Source organism: Cynocephalus volans, chromosome 13, assembly GCF_027409185.1.
Source record: "Cynocephalus volans isolate mCynVol1 chromosome 13, mCynVol1.pri, whole genome shotgun sequence".
NCBI lineage: Eukaryota > Metazoa > Chordata > Mammalia > Dermoptera > Cynocephalidae > Cynocephalus > Cynocephalus volans.
Genome location: NC_084472.1, coordinates 44988006 through 45012627, shown reverse-complemented (window position 1 = coordinate 45012627; position 24622 = coordinate 44988006). Strand labels below are relative to the sequence as shown.

Sequence of the window (24622 nt, the reverse complement as noted above, 5' to 3'; positions counted from 1 at the left end):
GCTGCCAAAAAAACCAAAAAATTAAATAAATTTCGTTGTTTTTCTTTTTTTTTTTTTTTGGTGGCTGGCCAGTACAGGGACCCAAGCCCATGACCTTGGTGTTATAAGGCTGCATTCTAATAAACTGAGCCAGCCCCTAAATAAAAATTTTCATTCTGGCAAATATCAGTAATTAGTGCTCATAAAACATCAGGTAAATGTTTGCTGGAGAATCAATGTTTACACAGCCAAGGTAATACCACACTGATTATTTTCTAGTCCAGGGGTTGACAAACTATAACCCATGGGCCAAATCAGGCCCACCACCTATTTTAGTAAATAAAGTTTTATCACAATACAGACATGCCCATTTGTGCACTGATTGTCTATGGCTGTTTATGCACTATAACGGAGTTGACTAGTTGCAACAGAGATCGTTTGGCCTACAAAGCCTAAAATTTCTACAATCTGGCCCTTTAAGAAAAGATTTGCCAGCCCCTGTCTAGTCTCAAGGGAGTCAATCAGAGAGTCATCACCACTTGCAGTCTTCAATCCCAGTATCCCTAATGGTGGGTCACCCAGATATTTTGTCTTCTAGTATGATACAATGTACAGTAGACAACATCATCCATAATTAGCTCTAGCCAAAAATATTTACCTTGAATCCACCAAGTTAAAAGCTAAATGATACCACAAGGAAGCAACTAGACAAATCCATGGTTAATTCTGCAGATAGACTGGCTTAGCCTCTACAACGAGACTCTGACATTAAAAAAAGGAACTGTGGAAGATTAAAAGAAACTCGAGGAACAACTAGGTACCGTGTAGATCCTAGATTGGGTCCTGCTTTGGAGAAACCAAAGGGTATGAACTAACTAGGGAAACTGAAATTTAGACTGGATTTTAGAAGAGATAAAAATGTACTAACATGGTAAAATTAAGATTAACAGGGGAAAAAGCAGATTACAAAATAGCACAAACAACATGGTTTCAATTATTAAATATATATATACACACACAAAGTATATATACTACACTATAGTAGAAGGATATACATTAAGGGTTAATCTTTTGGATAGTGGAAATATAAAGATTTTATTTTCTTAGTCTGTTTATCTGTTATATCTAACTTTCTGTAAAGCACATATAAAGCTTTTGTAATAATTTTAAATTTATAATGAATAAATGGTTCTGGCTGTTTTGGCTAGATTGTGCAGGAATCAAGAGTGGCAGCAGACTAACTAATTGAATGACAAGATGCTTTTTAGCATTTATTCCCCAAGTCTAAGTGGAAGCCAGAATCTTGTTGGAAATGAAGCTTGTCCTTCATTGGAACCCCATACACCTGGCCAAAGAGATCTTATGGCTTAGAGCACAAACTGGGTATGTTAAAGATCTTGATATTCTCTGGGGCCTTTTGTTGCACAGCAGAGGAGGGTAGAGATTTGCATGAGTCCACGGAGCTGACCAGTAGAGGGAGAGTCCAGAAGGCTGCTACAGAGCAGCCTAAAGGCAAGGCATCAGCCCTCGTTGGAGTTATACAGGGACCCTGCCAGGGAAATCTCACACGTGCGTGCGCGCGCGCACATGCACACGCACACGCACACGCACACGCACACGCACACACACACACACACCCAACATCCCTTAATGACAAGATGAAAAAGAAAATGTGTTTTTAAATTTGACTTTAAGGCTGACCAGTCAGCTCAGCTGGTTAGAGCATGGTGCTAATAACACCAAGGTCCAGAGTTTGATCCCTGTACCGGCCAGCCACCAAAATAAATAACTGAATAAAAACCAATAAAGTTGACTTTTAAAAAATTCACACCTCCTAGAAATAAATATAAGCAGAACAATAACAATAAACAGCAAAGGAATTAAAGCGTCTCAGGAAAACAAACAGAATGGGAACCCTTAGGAAAAGCCTAGCAAATAAGAAAATCTCTAGATATGAGCCCAGCTCTGGGGGCAGAGGAAAGGCAGCCAGGCAGCAGAGAGCAGAGGGCAGCCGCACGCCGCTCTGGGAGCAAATACGAGCACTCCAACCCCCTGAGGAAGGGATTACATTTTCCCCATTGTCCTGAAAAGAATTCTCCCTTCCTGGCTAATAAGGCCAATTTCTAAGTGAAGCTCAAAACAGCATTGTTTGGCAGGCTCAGACTGAAGAGAGAGGAGTAAATGCCTGCCAAGGGATTAAGACTTTCCTCCCTGGCTCTCTGAAGAGTATTATAGCAGGGGCAGCAGAGGTGGACGGTAATGCTAAAAGACAGAGCATTGAATATTCACTCATCTGAAAATTCCCAAAAGACATTCCTTTCTAAGAAGATGTTCATACTAATTTAAACCGGCCAACAGATGTAATGTGCAGGCTGACAAACCATTTCCTAAGAGACTTATAACCTCCTCAAAACAGTTGTTGGACAAACTGTCAAACTCCTGCAGGGCCCACTTGATATTTCTCTTTGTCAGGTCAGCGAGGAGAATGCTATTACTTTAAAAAGGCTAAGGGTTTGTTGTTTCCTGCTGCTCTCCAGAGATCTACAAAGTACGTGAAGCCCCAGTGGTCACCAGGAAGGAGAACCAAATAGAAGGTCTCAGGAGTTGTATTTAAATCCCATCTGAGGAGCCCAGGGATGCTTCCTATTCCATTCCCACCTTCTTTGCCCTTGCCACGTTCTTATTAACTCATGCCTGAATTTGGCTTTTCTGGTGCTCTGCTGGAATCCAATCCCAGGTTCCTGGCCTCATCAATCTACACAGCCTCAGGGCCAGAACAATCCTCTCCAACACTGCTTTCATTGAGTCTGGTGAGTGCAGGCAGCAGCGGACATAGATGTGGGATGGTGGACCCTGGAAAACAGAGCCAAAGCTGGGGCGAAGCAGACAGCCGACCCAGGAATGGCCTGCCCAAGGCAGGGTGGGGAGCAAGGCCAACAACAGCGAGCCCAGGTCACCCAGGAACGTGGAGCTCACCGTCAGCAGTCAGGAAGAGGCGGAAGTGCAAAACTGCTGCAAGGATGGTGGGAAAGAGCGCAGGCTCCAAAGGTACATCTAGGTTCACATCCTGGCTCTGTCCTTTCTGAACCTCAGTTTCCTTAGCTGTGAAATGAAACAGCAGTCCCTACTGTGGTGGTGGATACTGGGATGTGCTTCCCAGATGCCTCTTCAGGAATGAAGGACATATTCTCCATCTGCTAGGAGTGCTGTCATCCCTCTCTGAGGACTGGCTGAAGAAAATTGCCTCACCCAAGGTTATGCCTCCTTCCTGAGGCAGCTCACAGCCAGTGACTGATCAGTGGGAGGGTACAATGGCCCGTCCTCCTCCCCCGGACTTGGGACAACCCTGCAGGAACAGCCAGCTCCAGAGCTCCCCTGGGGTGGGGGTAAGGGTGCTGGCTGAGCCTTCATGAGGACTGTGTCCCAGCCATCTGACAAGGCCCCACATCAGTCTGCTCCCTAACCCTCCCTTCCTCTTTGTTGTTGCTGGTGGTGGTGGTGGTGGTGGTGTTTTGCAGAAGGCTGGTACAGGGATGGAAACCTGGTCCTTGGTGTTATCAGCACCATGCTCTAACCAACTGAGCTAACCAGCCAGCCCTCTCCCTTCCACGGTGTGGAAACCAAGAGCACTTGTTATCATCTCAGACCCTGCTTCCTGAGGAGCCCAGCTTGCAAAATCCATCTCAAGCAGTTGTGAGGTTCCATGAACTAGTAAATGTTAAGCATCCAGCCACGATGCCCAGTATAATAAAGATCAACCCCTCCCTCTTCTCCATCTAATGCAGCTGACTCAGGATGTGGTCAGCCAAATCTGAAAGATGCATGTAGTGGCTTCTTAGTTGAATGGATCCTTCCATTCGAGGAAGGATGGAAGAGAGGGAGGGAGGAAGGGAAAGAAAGAAAAGGAAGGAAGGAAGGAAAGAAATTGTGTGAATTCTGTTATTTTGTAGTGGGCTAGAAATCTTGATTCTCCTTTAATCTTAGAATAGGATTTTTAGGTAATGCATGAATCAGCCAAAAGGCTCTTGAGTAGGGGACAATAGTTCACAGATAAGTTTGGCAAAAGCCATCTAATCAATTCTAATCACTGTTTAGGGATGGGATTGTATACTTTGACTGTTTTAGGTTGCTGGTTTGATACCAGCTTCAATGACAGAGCAAGGTATGTGGGAAAGGGCACAGAGCTTCCATACCCTCCCTGGGGGTGCCACCCTCCAAGAACTTCCATGTGTACAGCTATCTGGAAGCTCTCTGAACCCAGGCCTCTTGGGCTTTTGTGGAAGCTTCATTACATAGGTATAACCGAGCAAATCATTGGCCACCAGCAACCAACCGGCCCAGAGGCTGGGTAGTAGAACTGACCGCACTGCCTTGGCCTTTTCTGTGACCCCACCTGAAGCTACCCAAGGGCTGCCAGTCACTAGTCAACTCATTAGCATACAAAAAGACACCACTTCGGAGATTCCAAGAATTTTAGGAGTTATATTCCAGGAGACCAGGACGAGCACTTAATATATATTTCACAATATCACACGTGCTAACACTGCTACTAAAAAAGTACCCCGAAATATCAATAACTTTGTAGAAGAATTTATATGTGTGATTAAATACCATGTACTATATATATGTATATATATATATTTTTTTTTTTAATTCATGATATGCCATGCTGTTAATTTAGCAACTCCTTCACTGAAACAAAGTTAATCATTTATTATTTAACAAGTATTTATATAGCACTTTCTGTGTGCCAGGCACCTTTCTAAGTGCTCTGTAAATAATAACTCATTTAATCCCCACAACAACCTTATGTGGTAGGTTCTATTATTATCATCCCCATTTTACAGATAAGAAAAGATAAAGGTAAGGAAACTAAGGCACAGACAACTTAAGAAACTTTCTCCAGGTCAGACAGCTAGTAAATGGCAGTCCTTGAAAGGACAGAGGAGATGGGATTTGAAACTAGGAAGATGGGCTACAGTGTCTCTGCTCTTAAGCACCAAGTCATGAAATTTTACAGATAGTGCTGAAAAAACTAAGAAGAATGTGATGACTGTTACATATTACATATATATATATAGTGGGGGTGGGAGGGGCAGCTGGCCTGTATGCTGTTACATACTTAGATGTATTTGGAATATGTTCCTCCTTACTTTATGTTTATTGCTATGGGAAATTAGTCTTGCATTATGCAATCCTTCAGGAATTCATCTCTTGCAAAAAATTCTATTGCATTCTGCTGCCAGATTCTTGTCATAGAGTCTCTATTCATTTCTGCTCTCTCCATCAGTCCTTTATCCCTCTCCTGATTTTATTATTATCCACTTTCTAGGTCAACTCTAAAACCATTCCTGTCTCCGACTCTGGGATCCACATAGTAGGGCACACAGTCACTGAGATGTTCAAAGAGCTTGCAATACTGTGATAAAATAAAATATATATTTTCTGGTCTTCATCCTTGGTTTCTTACACTGAGAACTTAAAACCCTTGTAATTTCCTTTGATACCAGCAATAAAGATGCATCTTTGTTATTCATAAAGAGCCCCTTTAAACCAACCTCAGTTTATGTTAATAAGGAGACTTTTGAAAATCCCCTAAGAATGGTGGCTGGCTGCCAGGGAAACAAAGCCTGTGATTAGAGGATTTGACTTTTCAGCCTCACCTTCCCCCAGCCTCTGGGGAAGGGAGAGCCTGGAGATTAAGTTCAATCAGCAATGGCCAATGATTTAATCAATCGTGACTACATAATGAAGCCTCCATCAAAACTCAAAAAGAGAGGGTTCAAAGAGCTTCCAGGTTGGTGAAGACTTCAAGGTGCTGGGAGAGGCTTACCTGGAGAAGGCATTTAAGTCCCATGTACACACACACACACATACATACACAGACACACATGCACACACCATGCATCGCCCTATGCATCTCTTCCATTTGGCTATTGTTGGGCTGGATCACAGAACCCTCTGCCCCATCCTGTGCAGGTTGTGAGTCAGGTAGTTGAAAAAAGATTCTGGTGACCAATAGCAGGATAGACATGCCTTACTCCAACATGAGCTCTTCCAGCCAGCAGTTCAGAGCCACTGCCCTTTATACAAAGGTACAAAGCAAGGTACAAAACAATGGCAAGGAACCAAGGAATACATGGGTGCACATGCACAGTCACACCACTCTTATATAACTTGTTTACAATGGATGTGCTGAATCATACCCAGCTGGATTTGAAGCAAAGGGGCCTGACTATACTGACTCCATTTTCCTCACAGCTATTCTTGAATTGAATCCTTTATGACAAACCAGTAATCTTCTATAAGGCCAATGTTACCCTGAAACCAAAGCCAAAGACATCACAAGAAAACTACAGAACAATATCCCTTATGAAGAGAACATCCAGTAAAAATTTTAAAGGATTATATGTCATGTCCAAGCAGGATTTATCCCAGGAATGCAAGGTTAGTTTAACACTTGAAAATCAAATTAATATAACACACCATATTAATAGACTAAAGAACAAAAACTACATTATGTTGATTAACTCAATAGATGCAGAAAAAGCATTTGACAAAATTCAACATTCACTCTCCCAGCACAAGGAAATGATAAATATTTTAGGTAATGGGAGGAAAAAAATCAATGGTTGCCAGGGTTTCAGTGGAGAAGGGAGAGAGGGAGGGATGAATAGATGGAGCACAGGAAATTTTAGGGTAGTGAAACTATGATACTGTAATGGTGAACACATGACATTGTGCATTTGGCAAAACCCAGAGAACGGTACATTGTAAAGAGTGAACCCTAATGTAAATTTAGCTATCAATAATGTATCCATATTGGTTCATAATTGTAACAAATGTACCACACTAATATAAAACATTAATAATAGGAGAAACTGATGTTCGAGTCAAGATGGCAGAATAGACAGTCCCCAGCGTCACTCTCTCCAACAAGTCAACCAATTTACAACTATAAAAACGAAACATCAGCCAAGCTAGGGCCACTGGAGCTCAGGGGAAGAGGAGGAGAGACCTACGGAGTTCATGAAGGCAGGAGAAACCACAATGAGAGAAAGAAAAACCTGCTGTCAGCATTTCAGGCTGCAGCTGCTTTAAGTCTCGAGCTGATGAGCGCATGGAGCAGGAGCTGGCAGAAGCTGCAGCTGTGCCTTTCAGATGGAATTACTTGGAGGTGGCAGGGGAGAAAAGGGCCTTGGTGGCCCCCAGGACAGCAAGACCACTAATAGGGTTCCCATGGACCCACACAGGAGTAAGGGGCCAGAACAGCTGAAGAAGGAAAGCCATTCAGAGGCCGGTGAGTCCACGCAAGGGACCAGCACAGAACCCGTCCCATGAGAAGTGTTTGGAGCACAGGCGGTAGGGGAGACAGGCCCACTGGTAGAACACTGGGACACAGCAAAGACAGCTGATCCATCCCCCAATCAGCGCAGGACCACTCAGAGGAGACTGGTTGGGAATGCAGAATTGCGTGGGGTGCAGTTTGATGAAAAAACTCAGGCCCAGATCAGAGTTTCTATACAACCCTGGTGCACTGGGTCTCTGGAGAGCTGGAAGTATCTATAAGGTCAACCAGTAAACCCTGAGCTGCACAAAAAGCCTTCCCTAGGGAAACAGCAGCAAAGCAGCAATTTAGCTCAACAACACAGCTCAAGTACTGGTTTCTGCAGGAAGTTCTCCCATATTAGAAGTAAGCAAAGTACAAAAAAATAGTTCTGGTCCAGGCACACCACCAGCACCTTGGGGCCCACCAGGGGACATAAGGCATGGATCTGGGGACAGGACCCCCAACCACAACCAGGCACACTGCACCAGTGCCTTGGGGCCCACCTGGGGACCTGAAGTATGAAGCTGGGGACCAGACCCACCTCCCATGACCAGGCACCACATCAGTGCTTCAGGGCCCACCCGGGGACCCAAGGCATGAAGAAGTGGACCAGACCCCCCCTTCCACAGCCAGGCATACCGCCAGTGCCACGGGGCCCACCTGGGGACCTGAGGCATGGAGAAGGAGACCGGACTCCCCTCCCACAACCAGGCACACCATGCCAGTGCCTTGGGACCTGCCCCGGGACCTGAGGTATGAAGCCAGGGTCCAGACACTCCCCACAACCAGGCACACCACCAGCACAAAAGAGCATGCCAAAAACATCACCTCCATGTGGGTGACCCATCACGGCAACCACAATAACCATGGCTGCAGGAAAGCAGCTAGATGCCACAACCACTAAGCAGATGGTCCACCAACCACTGGAGTGCATTGACACAAGGAGAGTCACCAGCAGAGATAAAGAAAAGAAGAGGACATCTCTCCCCACAAAACCCATTTCAGAGTGACAGAAGAAGCATCTGCTCTACAATAATACTGGGGACTTGATCACACCTCTCAGCATTAGACAGATCATCTAGGCAACAAATCAACAGAGTAACCATTATTCTTTCAGAAGGAGAGAAGAAATCTAGGGTGATTTGAGGGGGGAGGGGGGAGGAGAGGGGGTTGGGGAGAGATTGGACAAGGGGCATAAAGAATAATTATGATTTGTAACAATATATATGCTAGTAATATTGATTTGATCAGCATATCTCAATGTTGAACCCCCAAAATATGTATAATCAATTTTGATTCAATAAAAATTAAATAAATACATAAATAAATGATAGGAGAAACTGCAGCGGGGAGATGGCTATGGAAACTATCTGTACTTTCTGCTCTGTTTTTCTGTAAGCCTAACACTCCTATTAATATAAAGTCTATTACTTTTTATAAAAAAAATTAACATCCGCTCATGAAAAAACTCTCAGCAAACTAGGACTAGATGTGAACTTCCTCAGCCTAATAAAGGTCTATGAGAAAACTACCGCTAATATCATATTTGTTAGTGAAAGACTGAATGCTTTCCCCTCAAGACTGGGAAAAAGATGAAGATGTCCACTATCAACACTTCTATTTATCGTTGGACAGGAGGTGCTGGCCAGTGAAATAAGGCAAAAAGAAAGATAGGAAGGAAGAAAAGAAGGGAGGGGTAGGGGGGGAGGAAAGGAGTGAAGGAGAAAAAGAGGGAGGAAGGGAAATAATCCCAAAGAATAAAGCAAAGTTGAAAGATACAATTTCAAAATAAGGAAATCAATTGTATCTATATACTAGTAATCATCAATCCAAAAATGAAATTAAGAAAATATTTTTATTCACAATAGCATAAAAAAGTACTTAGGAATAAATTTAATTTTTAAAATGCAAAACTTTACACTGAAAACTACAAAATATTGCTTCTTAGGAATGTTTAAGTTTCCCTTGAACTTAAAAAGATTTAAAGAGGATATTTTTTGTTTATAGATTAGAAGACTTAATATTGTTAAAACGTCAATTCTCCCCAAATTGCTCTATTGATTCAATGCAAACCATATCAAAATCCCAGCAGGCTTTTTGTAAAACTTGACAAGCTGATCCTAAAATTGATATGAAAATACAGAGGACCTAGAACAGCCAAAACACTTTTGAAAAAGAGCAAAGTTGGAAAACATATACTATCTGAATCCATAACTTACTATAAAGTTACAGTAATCATGACAGTGTGATGTTAGAGCAAAGATGGTTGTGTAGATCAATGGAACAGAATTGAGAGTCCAGAAATAAATCCTTCCATTTACAGTCAATTGATTTTCAGTGAAAGTGCTACAGGGGCTGGCCGGTTAGCTCAGTTGGTTAGAGTGTGGTGCTGATAACACCAATGTCCAGGGTATACAGCAATTCAGAGAACTATCCTATAGAAAAGATAATTCTTTCAACAAATGGTGCTGAGACAATTAGACATTCATAAGCAAAAAAAAAAAAAAAAAGATTAATTTAGATACATTTGTCACAAAGAATGCCCACATTTCAGGATATGGCTAATTGCATTTGCATGGTATCAAAAAACATTTCTCCCATCCTTCAAGTTTCCTGGAAATACACCTCCTTTTTTAAAAAACTCAGACAAGGCTTTACTGGGGTTCATGCTCAAGCACAAGGGAGACAGCACAGAAGGGAAGGTCCTTTGACTGGCTCCCCAAGGGACCCTTCTGGGTCCTTTATAGGGTAAGGGGTGCAGGCCAGCATCATCATTCTGAGTCTCTGGAGGTCTTAGGAAGCCAAGCCAAGAATAGGACGCACTCTGATTATCTGCACTAGTTGGGTAAATTCCTCTCTTCTGGAGGTTCACCAAATATCGAGGTTCTGGCTGTACATTCTTTACTTACCACAAGACCAGGAACCCTGTAATCATGAAGACAAGGTATCAAGCCAGTCCTTCCAACGGGATTTTTACTGGCTCCAGGAAAGCTCAATCTCAATTCCTTAAGGCAGTCTGCTCATATCTGGAAAAATGACATTCTAATTAAAGCCTTGGTAAAATAATCAGTGTCTCCAATTTTGTCCTGTTACAAAAGAAAGCAGATTCTTTTTTTTTTTTTTTTTTGGTGGCTAACTGATAAGGGGATCCAAACCCTTGACATTGGTGTTATAACACTGCACTCTAAACAAAGAAAGCTGATTATTATTGAACTTATGCAAATAGCTGTATTGCTATAAAATAAGAATATCCACAAATATTTTAAAAATTCATGTGGGATCAATTTGTTCTTCCTGGTTGCAGCATGGCCATGGGCATATGCTCAGTTAGGGCTTTGGTCCTTGCGCCTGCTCAGTAGGTCCAAGATGACAGTGTTGCTCATTATTGCCACAGTCACCTTGAAGCTTTGTGTGCATGCACATGTGGGAGTAAGGGCTAACTGCCTGGGGGAAGTTTGTGGTTAGAAAATTTCCTTATCTTGGGCCACCCGTGGCTCACTTGGGAGAGTGTGGTGCTGATAACACCAAGGCCGTGGGTTGGATCCTATATGGGGATGGCCAGTTCGCTCACTGGCTGAGCGTGGTGTTGACAACACCAAGCCAAAGGTTGAGATCCCCGTACGGGTCATCTTTAAAAAAAAAAAAAAATTCCTTATCTTAATTTGTGAAAATAGCTTAGCTAGGAGTGCTGGATTCTTTGTGGCTGGAGATGAGGGGCTAAGTTTTGTCTCTAACCTGTCTTATTCCCCCAGAGGGACTTTACTCTACTGATTCTTAAGGAGAAAGGGACTGAAGGTCTCATTTTCTGGAGGTGCTTCCTGCTGAAAAGGGGTGATGACCCTATACCCTTGAAGTGTAAAATCCTCTCACTGACTGATCTAATGATTTATAGGGACTTGGTGCCTCTTGAGAGGGGATGGATTGGAATCCTTGTGCCATCATCATCTTGACATGGATCTGTTGTAGCCTGGAAGACACAGACTTTACTAACAGATGAAAAAGACAGGGCTTGAATCTACTGACATTTTTACTAAAGATATTTACAACAAGACTAATTCATTTGCAAAATAAGTTTAGTTTCTGGCCAGAGTGTTTGCATAAAGTGCAGCAGCATAATGATTTATCATACAGGCTCTTTTTTTTTTTTTTTTTTTTTTTGTCTTTTTCGTGACTGGTACTCAGCCAGTGAGTGCACCGGCCATTCCCATATAGGATCCAAACCCACGGTGGGAGCGGAGCGTCGCTGCGCTCCCAGTGCCACACTCTCCTGAGTGCGCCACGGGCTCGGCCCCATACAGGCTCTTTCTAAGTTGGCTTTGCTGGAACTTTTATAAGGAATATCAGATTATCCCTTTAAAAGGCTCAGTTGGTTAAAGTTGGTGTTGTAACTCTGAGGTCAGGGGTTTAGATCCCCACACCAGCCAGCTGTCAAAAAAAAAAAAAAAAAAAGAAGTGAGGAAGACAAGGCCAGATTACGGAGGGCTCCTAAATCATGCACAGAAAAAAATAATGGAGCTCCAAAAATGACATGATCGTTTTGGCAGCCATTTTAGAAAAATGGTTCTGTCTGGAATATGAAGAATATATTAAAATATGAAGGATATGTAGAAAAAATAAAAGCAAGGAGATTTGCAAGACTCTAGCAATAAGGTAAGTCTGTTAAATAATTGTGTGTGCAAAGACAAGAAGAAAGGAAAGTGTCTCCCAGCTTTGTTTTCTGGTTTAAGAACCTAGGTGTATAGGGAAGCCACCAACCAAGGAAGGGAGAGAGGCAGTATTGCCTAATGACCACAGGCTTGTTCACAGACACCTGCAGTGCAGTGGTTTCCAGGTCTGCCACTTCCTAGTTGTGGAACTTCATGGGAAGTGCCTTAATTTTTCTGTGCCTCAACTTCATCATTTTACAAAATGGAAATAATATCTCTTTCAACAGTTGTCCTAAGGATAAGGAAATGCATGTAAAAACACGTGAAAATAGCGCCTGGGACTTAGTAAGCTTTTATAAGCATTGTCTGCGATTATTACCATGCAACATAAAATAAAGAACCTAGAGAAAAAGAGAAAACGTTCTGTTTAACGTTGTGTTAGGTTTCAAATATTTGCATAGGGGACCTCCCAGGAAAGATGTCCATGGAATTGTTTATATCTGGGTCTAGCTCAGGAGAGAGATGTAGGGTAGGGACATTAATTTGGGAGTTCTCAACCCGTGGTTGAAAACAATGTGAGGGATGGGAATTACTGAGGAAAGGCCATGGAATCTGGCATTTGGTGCTGGGAGTGGAGAAGAGGTGAGGGACTTGGAACTGAGGTCAAGAAACCAAGTGATCTGCACAAATTGGATATGTTAAAGGCTGGGGTTTTTTCCTTTCTTTCTTTCTTTTTTTTTTTTTTTTTTTTTTGTTTGTTTGCTGAAAGAAAAGAGAGGGAAGAGAGAAAGAGGAGAAGAGAAAAGAAGGAAGGAAAGGAAGGAAGAAAAAAGAGGAAAAAAGGAAGAAGGAAAGAGAAAGGAAGGAAGCAATAAAAAAAATTTTTTTTAATTTAAAAAATTAAAGAGAAAGAAAACAACTGAGCCCAGTGCATTGTCTAGAGTCCGCTCACTTGTAGTCCCAGCTCTAGGGAGTGATGGCGCCATGAAATAGAAGACCGCAATCCAAGTGCTGACGCCACCTCTGACTGTGAGGGAATAACCAGATGGATGACCTAGTTGAGAAAGACAAAGAATAAAATGCCAAAGGGTTTTCTCCACCAGACGAGGAAGATCTAGAAGTGGCAGTGAGAAACAAGGAGGATGCTGAACTTGACCCTTCAATTAGCACTTTCTTCACACAGGTTACAATATAACTGATTGGGCAACATCCCATTCCTGTGAAATTCCTGATTACTATAATTACATCCCATGCTTTCATCTTCTTTTTTTGTTTTTGGTCGGTTCAGGGATCCGAATCCTTGACCTTAGTGTTATAACACTGAGCGCTCTAACCAACTAAGCTAACCTGCCGACCCCCATCGTTTCATGTACTTTTTTTTTTTTTTTTTTTTTTTAAAGATGACCGGTAACCGGCCATCACCATATAGGATCCGAACCCGTGGTCTTGGTGTTAGCACCACCCTCTCCCGAGTGAGCCGGGCGCTGGCCCCCGTCGTCTCATGTTCTTAATTAACCATATAGAATCCACTTTCAGGGGTACATGATCACGTAAACCTAACGGTTCGGATCCCCATACTGGCCAGCCGCCAAAAAACAAAAACAAAACCAAAACCTAACTAATTTTGATGAATAAATAAATATCTCGCTTATATCTGACAGTATGTTACCGTGTTCTAGAACTACAATCTGTTTTTAATTCACTGATGTTTAAACCAATAACTTTATTCCTGGACACACAAAAAAAGGAGAATTTGAAGACAGTCTCTAAGGCGGCAAATCGTTTTTGGACATTCTTAAAACGTATTCCACGGTCCCTTTCTTCTCCACCTCCTCTCCAATACAGATCTCGTTTCTTGGGCTGTAATCTCGCGAGAATTCAAGTTCTCATGCGCTCTCCCAGAAACCACTGCTCTTCCTCTTCCAGTAAGCGGCCTAAGGTGAGCGTCTATCTTCGTTACTCCGAGTGGTCAATCCTGCCGTCATCGGCACCATCCTGGCTTCGGGGGCGCCGGTCTTAAGTCCGCCGGGAGGAGGACTCCCAGGGCTACTGATTTCTCGCTGGTAGCGGTGTCCCTGTTTGCGGGGGAACTTGGCGGAGCGCCCGAGTTGGTGCGCCGGGCCGACTGGCCTCTGCTGCCCGCGGAGGGAAGCGATGGGCGGCAGTGGGGGTGGCAGGTCTCCTCCGCTGGCGGGGGCACGGGCGGCCTGTGGTTCGTGCTTACTCCGACTCCGCAGGTCTAGTGTCTCGCGGCGAGTGGTGGCCGAGTTCGCGGCGCGTTTGTGGTCGCAAAGAGAGAAAGTTTGGGGGGGAATAAAGTTGGGTCGAGGCTTTACTAGTTTCAACCGTGTGGCATATTCGGTGGTTCTCAATGTGGGTAATAGCTCCAAAGCCTGTGTTGCGTGAGCACTGCATTATTTATGCAGCTGTGTGAGTAAAAGTAGCTGAGTTCTGCCATGCTAATGCGTCCTCGTTTTACGCTTGAAAGATCCAGGGTTGGATTGAACCAGGCTGTATTTCCAAAGGGAAGAGAGAGGGCCGGTAAGGTCCGTGTTACTAGTTTTGACGAAGCAGTGCTGTGGTAACTGGTAGGTGCGAAGGGGAAGAAAGCACTGGAAGGAAAAAAGGATGGCTGCAATGATGCACTACTTAGGACACCTTTGGATTAATAATGAAAACAACTACTCTCTGAGCAGCTGTTGGCAGCATTTAGTGCTTATTTAAACTGCATTAGTTAATGTAGATATGTGTTGATAGAATTATGTTGTGCTCCCTTCCAGGTGATCTTTAAAAATGGTTCGCTATTCGCTTGACCCAGAAAACCCCACAAAATGTAAGTGAACAGGAATTATATATTTCCCAGTTTGGGGTAAGCATAATAAGATATCCATAATTAACCAAAACGTTTTTATTTTCTAGCGTGTAAGTCGAGAGGTTCAAATCTTCGTGTTCACTTTAAGGTATGTGAATCGTAGTTATGACCTAAGAGTTGTGCCATGCGTTCCTGTGAGTATTTCTAACTGTTCTGAAAAGGTGCCTGCAGTGATTGTTTTCCTAGGACACCTTTAGATTTACCGTGAAAATTAATAAATTCTGAGCAGCAACCTTTTATTTACACGTTGATCATCAGAGTATAAGGAGCACTTTGAGGTTTGTGGAATTTTGTAAAACTGCCAGAGAACTACTTGAGAACCTTGTATGTAGATCAAGATGGGACACACAATTGTAATTACAGAGTGATGGAATTTAAACATTTTCCCTATTTCCAAGTGAAGTCTCCCTGGCTCTTATTTACTATTATCTCCTAAGAATAGAAAGGAGGTTTTAATTTTGATATATGTTGACATTTTTAAAGTCTGAAAATTTAATGTTTACTTTAAAAATTATAATATTTTGACATGGTTAACCAACAACTTATTCATTCTTAGAACACCCGTGAAACTGCTCAGGCCATTAAGGGTATGCATATCCGTAAAGCCACCAAGTATCTGAAGGATGTCACCTTACAGAAGCAATGTGTACCATTCAGGCGTTACAATGGTGGAGTTGGTAGGTGTGCCCAGGTAAGAATTCTTAGTTACCATTTGAAAAGACAAAAATTGTGAAGAAAAGTGATTGGATGAGTTAAGAGTGGCTAAGATCTGCCTTTATCAACTCTTGTGGTTGCTGTGATGACAATCTTAGGACACCTTTGGATTAACCATGATATAAACTATGTTCTGAGCAACACTGATGCCAGATAAAGTCAATTCATCTTACTTGTAATGTTAATTTAAAATCAGGGAAAATGACTAATCACCTCCCTTCATTTTCTTTCAGGCCAAACAGTGGGGTTGGACACAGGGTCGGTGGCCCAAAAAGAGTGCTGAATTTTTGCTGCACATGCTTAAAAATGCAGAGAGTAATGCTGAACTTAAGGTATCTAAATCCTTAACATTCCTACATATAAGCAACTTGGATGGTTATTCAATTAATGTTGCTGTTGTCCAAGTTTATATCCTTGATTGTTTTGCTCTCAGTAATAAGTTTCTACCTCCAGTCTCCAGCAGACCAAAATTTTGTAAAGATTTTCAGAAGCATGGTCTTCAGTCTTTCCAAGCCTAAGACTATTTTCCTTATCCCCAGCAGTTGTAAATGTTTTCTCCTGGTTTTTTATTTATTTACTTTTTTTTTTTTTTTTAAAGATGACCAGTAAGGGGATCTTAACCCTTGGCTTGGTGTTGTCAGCACCACGCTCTCCAACGTGAGCTAACCAGCCATCCCTATATAGGGATCTGAACCCGTGGCCTTGGTGTTATCAGCACCACACTCTCCCGAGTGAGCCACGGGCCGGCCCCTCTCCTGTTTTTTTTTACTGGAGATATTTTATCAAAGGTTTGTAACTTCTTGTGCCATGGATCTTTTTGGTAGTATGGTTAATTGTCAAAATGATTTCCTTAGTAGTGGTTAATGTGGTTTGTTGCCTACGTTCATAATGAAGAAAAGTTAAATTTCAGATAGCAGAATTTGTACTTTTTCTTTTTTCTACTTTCGGTACTCCTCCATTTATCAGTAGACTTTTAAAACATTGATATAATTGATGAAACACATGAGTTTCTCCATTTTCAGTAGTGTCCATTACCCTCTCGCATTTGAAAGTGGGGGCCAAAAGTGGAATTAATTTAGGTCTGTCTAGCTCCAAACTAAGCTTCTAAGCCATGCTTCCAAAGTCTGTTTTACCGTCATGGCTTAGAAACTGGCTTTATTTTGTCCCTCAACACTCCACTCCTCTTGAATGACCTTTAGGGAGGCCACCAAACAACATGCATTTGGTACACTGAACAAATACACTGTTAGAAGTCTTAAAGGATTGCCTTTCAAAATTATTGATTAAGGCAGGGACTTTGGGGCAAGGTTGGGATTAGAATTTCCCAATGATGCAGTTGTTGGTGTTGCCTGATTTTGTTCTCCCCTCTTCCCAGGGTTTAGATGTAGATTCTCTGGTGATTGAGCATATCCAGGTGAACAAAGCACCCAAGATGCGCCGCCGTACTTACAGAGCTCATGGTCGGATTAACCCATACATGAGCTCCCCCTGCCACATCGAAATGATCCTTACTGAAAAGGAACAAATCGTTCCCAAACCAGAAGAAGAGGTTGCACAGAAGAAAAAGGTAAATTACTTAGTAGTTGCTTACTTTTGTTAGTGTGTAATACTAGAAAGATTTGTGGTTGCTGTGATGACTATCTTAGGACACCTTTGGAATAACCATGAAAGAAAACTATTCTGAGCAACCTTTTCACTCATTTTGGCCTTTGTGAGTCTTAATTTAATTTGTTTCTGGACTAATAATAGATTGTAACTTTGTATTCACTACATCAGACCCATACGACCTATCTGCTGGTGGCCCCACTTCAAACACATGTCTCAAAATGGACGCTTCCCTCTCCCAAAAATAATTCTAATAAGCTTGTGATTAGTAAATGATCAAGCTAGGAACCTGAGAGTGATTCTGTACTCTTCTTTTCACACCTACTGAATTTTAACTTCTGTTGATTTTATCACAGTTATTATCCACGGTCTTTGCTCCCTCCAGTCCTTACCAACTGGACTTCATGTTTCTATTCTTCAGTGTAAATTCAAATCTTCCAAGGTGTAATGTGGGTTTCTCTAAGAAACTTAACAATTCTTTTATTCTTTCCCCAGATATCCCAGAAGAAACTGAAGAAACAAAAACTTATGGCTCGAGAATAAATTCAGAATTAAATATAAATAAAAGAGTGTTGGTTTTATTACTAAGCATATTTCAAGCAAGTGTCTTCACAAGATGGATCAAGAGTTTTCTTATGGTTAGAATTAGAAAAGTTTTTTGTTTACCCCTTTACTTTTGTTTGTTTGTTTGTTTTGGCGGCTGGCCAGTGCAGGGATCTGAACCCTTCTTTGGTGTTATCAGCACCATGCTCTCCCAGTTGAGTAACTGGCCAGCCCTTGGCATTGATTTTGATTCATAAACATGCTGGGGTTTTACTTGGGTTTTTGTTTTTGTTTTTTTGCTACTTACAAATGGTCCCAGTAGGTATTTGTGTAGCCACGTTTTCATTTCTCTTGGGTGTGTATATACATATATATTCAAAATTGGAATTGCTATTTCATATGGTAACTTCAATAAACATTTGAGGAACTGCCAGACATTTCCGAAGAGGCTACACAGTTTACATTTCAACCAGCAGTGTGTATGGGGGTTCCAGTTTCTCCACATCCTCGCCAACACTTCCTGTACAGTTACAGCCATCCTAGTGGGTGTGGAGTACTATAACCATTTCTTCTAAGCAACTCGTCTAAAGTCAACTGTAATGTTACCCGTGCCCTTAAATATAACACTGGCAGAGTGAACATTAGCTTAACCACACTGCGAGGGAAAACAGCTCCCGCATGCAAGTGGTGTGACCTTCCCTGTGGGTGCTAAGGCACTGGCACAGACGTTAGTTCCTGAATCTGTTGAATGTTTCCCGGCACGGAGTAGCACAAGCGAGCTTCGGTGCGCAGCCCAGGAAGCTTTATGCTTAGGCTTCCGCGCCGGAAGTCCCGCCGAGTCCCTGCTCGGCGTCGCCGTGACGCCCTCTGCGTCCTCAAGCTGACGCAGGCGCGCCTTTGTCGGCCCCCTTCTGGAGGCGCCCATTGGCTGGGCTGCCGAGCGTCCCTCCCTCCGGAAGTGCGGCCATTGCCATTTGGGTGTCGCGGTCGCAGGTGAGCCGAGCTGGGGTGGGCTCGGGCCGGCGGCCGGGGGTTCAGGCCGGGCGTGGGCTCTGGCCTTGGCGCTCCTGCGGCGTCTTGGAGCTGCTTGGCAGCCTGCAGCACAGCCGCGCTCGCGGAGGTGGTCTTCCTGCGCTCCCACGGTACGCCCCTCTGCCGGACGCGCGCCGCCACCCGGCCTCCATGCTCCGCCCGCCTCTCCTTTCCTTTCCATTCTTTTCCATCTGTTTTCTCTTCGGCCTCGTATCGTCGGCTTCACTTACCTTCTGATCTGTTCTTTCCTGTCTTTTCAGTCGTTGTCCTGAACTCAGTCCGACCCCGCTCCCTCTGTCCACCTAAACGCTATGCTGAGCTGGGTTACTGTGCGGGAGGTGGCTTTCCCTCCTACACCGGCGCTGTTTCTGATGGAGCCTCAGCCTTTCTGCTCTATTCCATTTTAGTCTTGGACTAAATGGAGTGAAAGGAGATTCCTCTGCAACAGTTTTAATCCATTTAGCCTGCTGGGTTGCCTTGGAGAGAGTAATTAAAATGATAATGAATCTTTCCAGGCCACCTTCTAGACTTTTATACCCTACAGTTTCCACATGTATGACGTAAAATGTCCTACCCAATAAGCATAATAAGGATTAAGAGGTCAAATACAAGTAGCTTCTTCTTCTTTTTTTTTTTTTTTTTTTTTTAAAGATGACCAGTAAGGGGATCTTAACCCTTGACTTGGTGTTGTCAGCACCATGCTCAGCCAGTGAGCGTACCAGCCATCCCTATATGGGATCCGAACCCGGGGCCTTGGTGTTAACAACACCACACTCTCCCGAGTGAGCCACGGGCCGGCCCAAAGTAGCTTCATTTTGAAGAGAGGAAAAGTTTTATAAAAACTATAGTTGTGGTATAAGTGATCAGTAGTATTTGTTTTTGAGTTTACATAATGTGTACGAACTCATTTGAAAAAACCACTATACAAAGGAAAAAATGCATCTTTATGATGGAGGGATTGCCAGTCACCGACTTAGCTTCGTGCTCATAGCATTTTTAGTTTGTTTTGAAAGTTTGGTAGAAGGAATAACATGATCATTGTATTTTTGGAAGAGGAAAAGGCAAGAGCATTAAGCTAGAGGATTGGGAATTCTGGTGTTAGCCAGCTCTAGTTACTAGTTAGTTACCTCTGTGTGAACTTTGGACAGGTCACAACTTTTGGATCTTTTCCCCCGCCTTTTTATAATAATACTTATATGGCACTTACTGTCTGCAGACACTGAGAGCTTTGTGTTCGTATTAGCTAACTCACACTACATCTCTGTGAGATAGGTACTTTTTCATCTTCATTTCACACGTAAAGGAATTAAGGCACACTCTGGTTAAATAATTTGCCTGAAAACATCATCTACAAAGTGCTGAAAGCATGTCTCAAATCCAGGCAGCTACTAGCTGAAGTGTGCCTAATTGCTATGCTATGGTACTTGTAAGAGGCTGCAAGACCGAAACCAAATCACCTCTTCAGTTTCTTCAGAGCAGATTCGAAACATATATGGGCAAAAATAATTATTCCTTGAAAGACAGTCACTGCTTGTCTGCTTTATTTTATTTTAATCAGACAATGTTCTTTAAATTCTTAAATTGTTTTTTTTAACTTGATTAGGAAACTTTCAGAGAATCCAATTATGAGTCCTTGGTAAAATAACTGATCATTTCTTAAGTTTACATTTTTATATGTAGCTGTTGCTTGCAGTTCATTTCAAGGTTGCATTCAGATTGGATTGTCTATTCCTTTGCTCACTTCTATTTTGAATAATTTAAAGTTGCTTTGGTGTCATGATGCTGACTCATTTGCCAGCAAATACTACCTAATTTACTATATTTTGAAAATAAGAAATTTTAACATCCTGAATTATTAGCCTTATGCACTGTTCTGAAGCTTCTTGTTAAGGCCTTCCATTCTACTGTTACCATTCTCTTGTTTTTCGGTTTTTGGTTTTTTGGTGGCTGGTGGGTATGGGGATCCAAACCCCTGGCCCCACTATTAATTCTGTATTGAAGGATTAAAAAGTTTTGTAAATTTAAGAGGTCTTTTGGTTTAATAGTATGTTACCAAACTAGAGTTGGTTCTTTAAGAAAATGCTGATTTTCAGAAATTCCAGTATGCTTTCAAAACATCAAGGAAATTAGACGTGTTAATTTTTGGAAATACACAATTTACTTGTAACGTACGATAATACAAAATACATTTTTTTATTACTTGGCACCTCTTAAATTATGCCCATAAAAAGAAAAGCGAAATCTATATCAAGGGAGAGGGTGTTGCCTGGGAAAGACCAGCTGATTTGCAGCTTAGATGTCTTCCAAAGTGATATCCTGGTGCGTTTCATATTACAGGATTTGTCTCCAGTGTTGTAGATTTGGCTAATTTATATTGTCATCCCCTGAAGATTGGGACTTGGGAGTTAAATCACACTATCTACTCCACACTTAAAAGGGATGTAAGTCATAATAGTAAGTTTAAAGTTATTGTGTCTCCATTTCTTTATCTGTAAATGGAAATAGCAAAGACACCCAATTCCACTGCGTTTTTTGCCTTTTTTTTTTTTTTTTTTGGCAGCTGGTCAGAAAGGGGATCCAAACCCTTGACCTTGGTGTTCCCAGCACCACACTCTCCCAAGTGGACTAACTGGCTAGCCCCCGCTGGGTTTTTTGAGCATTAAACGATTTGTTATATGTAAACTGCCTAGTGCCTACCAAATGTTGGTGTCTTTCCTTTATCGTCAAATGTATTATTGGGGAGCAGTAATTGGAAAGGTGTGGAAGTAGGCACCTCACTATTTTTATGTCTACTACCTATTAATCCTTTATTTTGCAGATAGCAGCATTTTAAGCTTTTCCTTCACTGTAGAAATAGTCCTTTCAGATATCTTAATCTAGGTAAGTTTCTTCAGTCATTAATCCTGTAATGAACTAATTTTTTTACTTCACATATATCAACAGTTTAAGAACTCAAGCCTGGGACAATGGTGTGCATTCCTTGTATCGTCATTCCAGTTCTGCTCTGGATCTACAAAAAATTCCTGGAGCCATACATATACCCTCTGATTTCCCCTTTTGTTAGTCGCATATGGCCTAGAAAAGCTGTGCAGGAATCCAATGATAAAAATCAAGGCAAAATACACTATAAGGTAAGAACATTCAAATGCCTTGGATAAGGGTGGTACTTGGGTAAAACACTTGGCTTTTGGAAAGTCAAGTTTTTGGAAACAGTAGCTTCAATAGTTTGTTTTAAGTAATTAACATTTGGCTTAAACTAAATTTTTAAACTAGGCCTCTGATTAATAAATTGCTCCTTGTCTCATGGCCAAGATAACCAGTATTTCCTGACTAGTAAGAGTAATGGTATATAACTAATAGAGAAGAGGTGATAGTAATTTAAGCCACTTTCACTGATTGATAACTTTGGTAAGAGATTTAAAACAAGATGTAGGTTTTTTGGTTTTTTTGTTTGTTTGTTTTATCTTTCTTGTTTTGTTTTTGGTTTCCTTTTTTCTTTGGTGGCAGCTGGTATGGGGATCCGAACCCGACCATGGTGTTACAAAGCTGCGTTCTAACCAACTGAGCTAACCCGTCAGTCCCCTAGATTTTTTTTTTTTAATGAATATTTAGACAACTCTGTTGTCTGTAGCATTGGTATCTGTTAGACTCAACTCTGACTATGTTCAATTGCACTAATTTAGTCATCCTGCACATTTCTGGAAGCAAAGTTTTTGCATTCTAAAGTTTCTTGACTGTTACTAAAGTGAATTCCTCTTATAATGAGTATCTTCTTGTAATAATTCCCAAAATGTTTTTTCATTTTAGGATACGGACATAAATGGATTACCAACAAAAGGGCCAGCAGAAATCTCTGCTAAAAAGAAAGACTGAAGCGATTCTCACAAAGGATCTCATTGTTTTTAAAATGGACCTGGTAATATGAAGCACCTTTGTGGTTGTCTCTGACCTTTTTCTCGAGACCACAATTCAGGATAGATAGTTCAGATATTTACTTGTTATTAATTAGGAAATACATGGTATTTATATTTAAAATGTGTTTAGTTATATTCAGTGACCTCATTCCTGAATTCCTTTTTCACTAATGTAGCTTTTATTTCTATTGTTGCAGTTTTAATAATATGAATAAATAGGTTTGTGCCAGTGGACACTCTGTTACTAAATCTATACTTAAAAATCCTTGTGCCTCTAGCATTCATTCACATGAATTTGAGTGCTCTTTGCTCTAATTTCTTAAGGCACTTCTATTCTGAGTGGAGTACAGTTTTACTGTGAGACTGTTGTATAAAGGTGCTCTGAAGGGTAGAGTTTTGGGAGATGATAATGATGTGAAACATAAAGATGTAATGACTGTCCAACGCAGTGGAGCAACTTACTCGTGAGAGGAGTAGTTATTATTTATTTATTTATTGCTTTGAGGAAGACTGAAAAGACAGGGAAATAGGGGAAATTTCTTTGAAAATGAAACATCTTTTACATAAATGTCTGATGTGTACTATAAAATTCTAATCCTTGCTGCGTTCCTTCTATTCCTACAAATGTATTAAACATTCAGTTTAACTTGTTCTTTTTTCTTTTAAAGTTTATTTAAATATTTAAAAGGGAAATTTTTAACCACACAGAAAGCAGACTTTCAATAGTGTGACAGCATCTGGGTAGTGGTGGGATAACAATTACCTATTGTTGTATAATAAGACACTTCCAAATTTAGTGGTTTTCAACAACAATGACTTAACTGTTGTTTGCTGGTCCTGAGTCACTTGTAAGGCTGAGGACCTGGGCCTCTATTTGGTCTTTCATCTTAGGCTTCTCTACTTCCGTGTATGGATCTGTAAATATTCAAAGATGATGAGAAATATCTTTGCATCATATTTATTTATTCCGTATGAAGCAGGAAAAGATCAGAAGGGACTCTTGCCCTTGGGTCCACAATGAAGCCCTGGGTCCTAACTAAGGCTCTGTTAAGCTAAGTTTCTGGTCAAGTCGTTGATCCACCCTGAACTTCATTTGATATAATGATATAAATTAGTAGGTCTCAACTTCTCTGCCCCAGCCCACCTGAGGGATAAGATAAATTCCCATTAGTATCTAAAATCAGTTGATTAGTTTGGTTTTTAAGGTATTAAAAACTGTATTATAAAAATAGCAGATGTTTATAGCGAAACAATATAAGAGCATGTTAAATAAAAAGTTAACGTTCTTTCTCCACTCTCATTCCCTTATTCCAGCTCCACAGATGTAACCCCTGTTAGTTTTTTGTGTAGCCTTCTTGCAACTTTCTGAAAGTTAATTTGTTTTTCTTAAATCATTTTTTTTAAATCAAATAATAACGCAAGATTTACAATGTCCCCACTGCCTTAGTCCCCAAAGGCTTTACTCATTAAGCTGTTGCTTTTGGTATTTATCTCTGTATTTCTAAATAATACATATGTACTGCTGTTTTTTGACATATCAACTTTACACATTATTGACTTCCAGTCATGGTTGAGATGTAGCTTACACTCCTCCTTCTCCCACACATCCTCCCTTTGTACTTTTGTAAATTTTGCTTAAGTTCATCAGTCAGCATTTCCATCATGACTGTGCCATATGTGCAAAGGGAAAGCTATCCTTTGTGAATCTCTCATTAAGCACTTTTTAAAGAAGTTGTATGTTCTGATGGTCTTTGATAGAGAAGGGCTGTGTGCTATTATTTGGGGTTCATTTCCACCTGTAGGAGGCAGCATAACCTGTGATGGGCTGGCCCCATTTAAGTACCACACTTCTGCAAAGCCTTCCCTTTTTCCTTCAGCCTCTCCTGCCCCTGTGCTCTGCAAGCTGCTTACAACACTTCTCATCCAGGTGACCTTTCACTTCAGGTAGCTGGCTACCTGCTGTGTCTTTCACAGGATGGTTAGCTCC

General features: G+C 41.6%; 2 protein-coding genes and 4 non-coding genes across 8 annotated transcripts; all 6 read left to right on the top strand.

The window, feature by feature from the left end:
* Positions 1-13942: 13942 nt before the first annotated feature.
* Positions 13943-17734, top strand: RPL17 (ribosomal protein L17). 2 transcript variants are annotated; one of them, XM_063076996.1, is made up of 7 exons: positions 13943-14018; positions 14736-14788; positions 14875-14915; positions 15384-15518; positions 15775-15873; positions 16917-17108; positions 17642-17734. In XM_063076996.1, the coding sequence occupies exons 2-7, from the start codon at positions 14749-14751 to the stop codon at positions 17687-17689; spliced, it is 555 nt and encodes a 184-aa protein (XP_062933066.1). In that variant the 5' UTR covers positions 13943-14018; positions 14736-14748; the 3' UTR covers positions 17690-17734. The 2 variants fall into 2 exon arrangements, with proteins under 2 accessions (XP_062933066.1, XP_062933068.1); XM_063076998.1 differs by having other exon boundaries at positions 13999-14014.
* Positions 14588-14652, top strand: LOC134362316 (small nucleolar RNA SNORD58). Its single transcript, XR_010021592.1, has one exon. It is a non-coding gene; the product is annotated as a small nucleolar RNA SNORD58 (small nucleolar RNA).
* Positions 14993-15057, top strand: LOC134362317 (small nucleolar RNA SNORD58). The gene has a single exon (XR_010021593.1). It is a non-coding gene; the product is annotated as a small nucleolar RNA SNORD58 (small nucleolar RNA).
* On the top strand, positions 15619-15683 carry LOC134362315 (small nucleolar RNA SNORD58). The gene has a single exon (XR_010021591.1). It is a non-coding gene; the product is annotated as a small nucleolar RNA SNORD58 (small nucleolar RNA).
* On the top strand, positions 17167-17230 carry LOC134362314 (small nucleolar RNA SNORD58). Its single transcript, XR_010021590.1, has one exon. It is a non-coding gene; the product is annotated as a small nucleolar RNA SNORD58 (small nucleolar RNA).
* A 912-nt stretch (positions 17735-18646) lies between the features above and the next one.
* On the top strand, positions 18647-24081 carry C13H18orf32 (chromosome 13 C18orf32 homolog). 2 transcript variants are annotated; one of them, XM_063077000.1, is made up of 3 exons: positions 18647-18682; positions 21665-21852; positions 22529-24081. In XM_063077000.1, exons 2-3 carry the CDS (start codon positions 21688-21690, stop codon positions 22592-22594), a joined length of 231 nt encoding a protein of 76 aa, XP_062933070.1. In that variant the 5' UTR covers positions 18647-18682; positions 21665-21687; the 3' UTR covers positions 22595-24081. The 2 variants fall into 2 exon arrangements, with proteins under 2 accessions (XP_062933070.1, XP_062933069.1); XM_063076999.1 differs by lacking the exon at positions 18647-18682 and adding an exon at positions 18691-18831.
* The last annotated feature ends 541 nt before the right edge of the window (positions 24082-24622 follow it).

Excerpts from the sequence above, each read along its gene's own strand:
- C13H18orf32 (XM_063077000.1), top strand. The coding sequence starts at position 21,688 with ATGGTGTGCATTCCTTGTATCGTCATTCCAGTTCTGCTCTGGATCTAC. Across the intron at positions 21,853-22,528 it reads AAGGCAAAATACACTATAAG|GATACGGACATAAATGGATT; the intron begins GTAAGAACATTC and ends TTTTCATTTTAG.
- RPL17 (XM_063076996.1), top strand. The coding sequence starts at position 14,749 with ATGGTTCGCTATTCGCTTGACCCAGAAAACCCCACAAAAT. Across the intron at positions 14,916-15,383 it reads ATCTTCGTGTTCACTTTAAG|AACACCCGTGAAACTGCTCA; the intron begins GTATGTGAATCG and ends ATTCATTCTTAG. Across the intron at positions 15,519-15,774 it reads GAGTTGGTAGGTGTGCCCAG|GCCAAACAGTGGGGTTGGAC; the intron begins GTAAGAATTCTT and ends ATTTTCTTTCAG.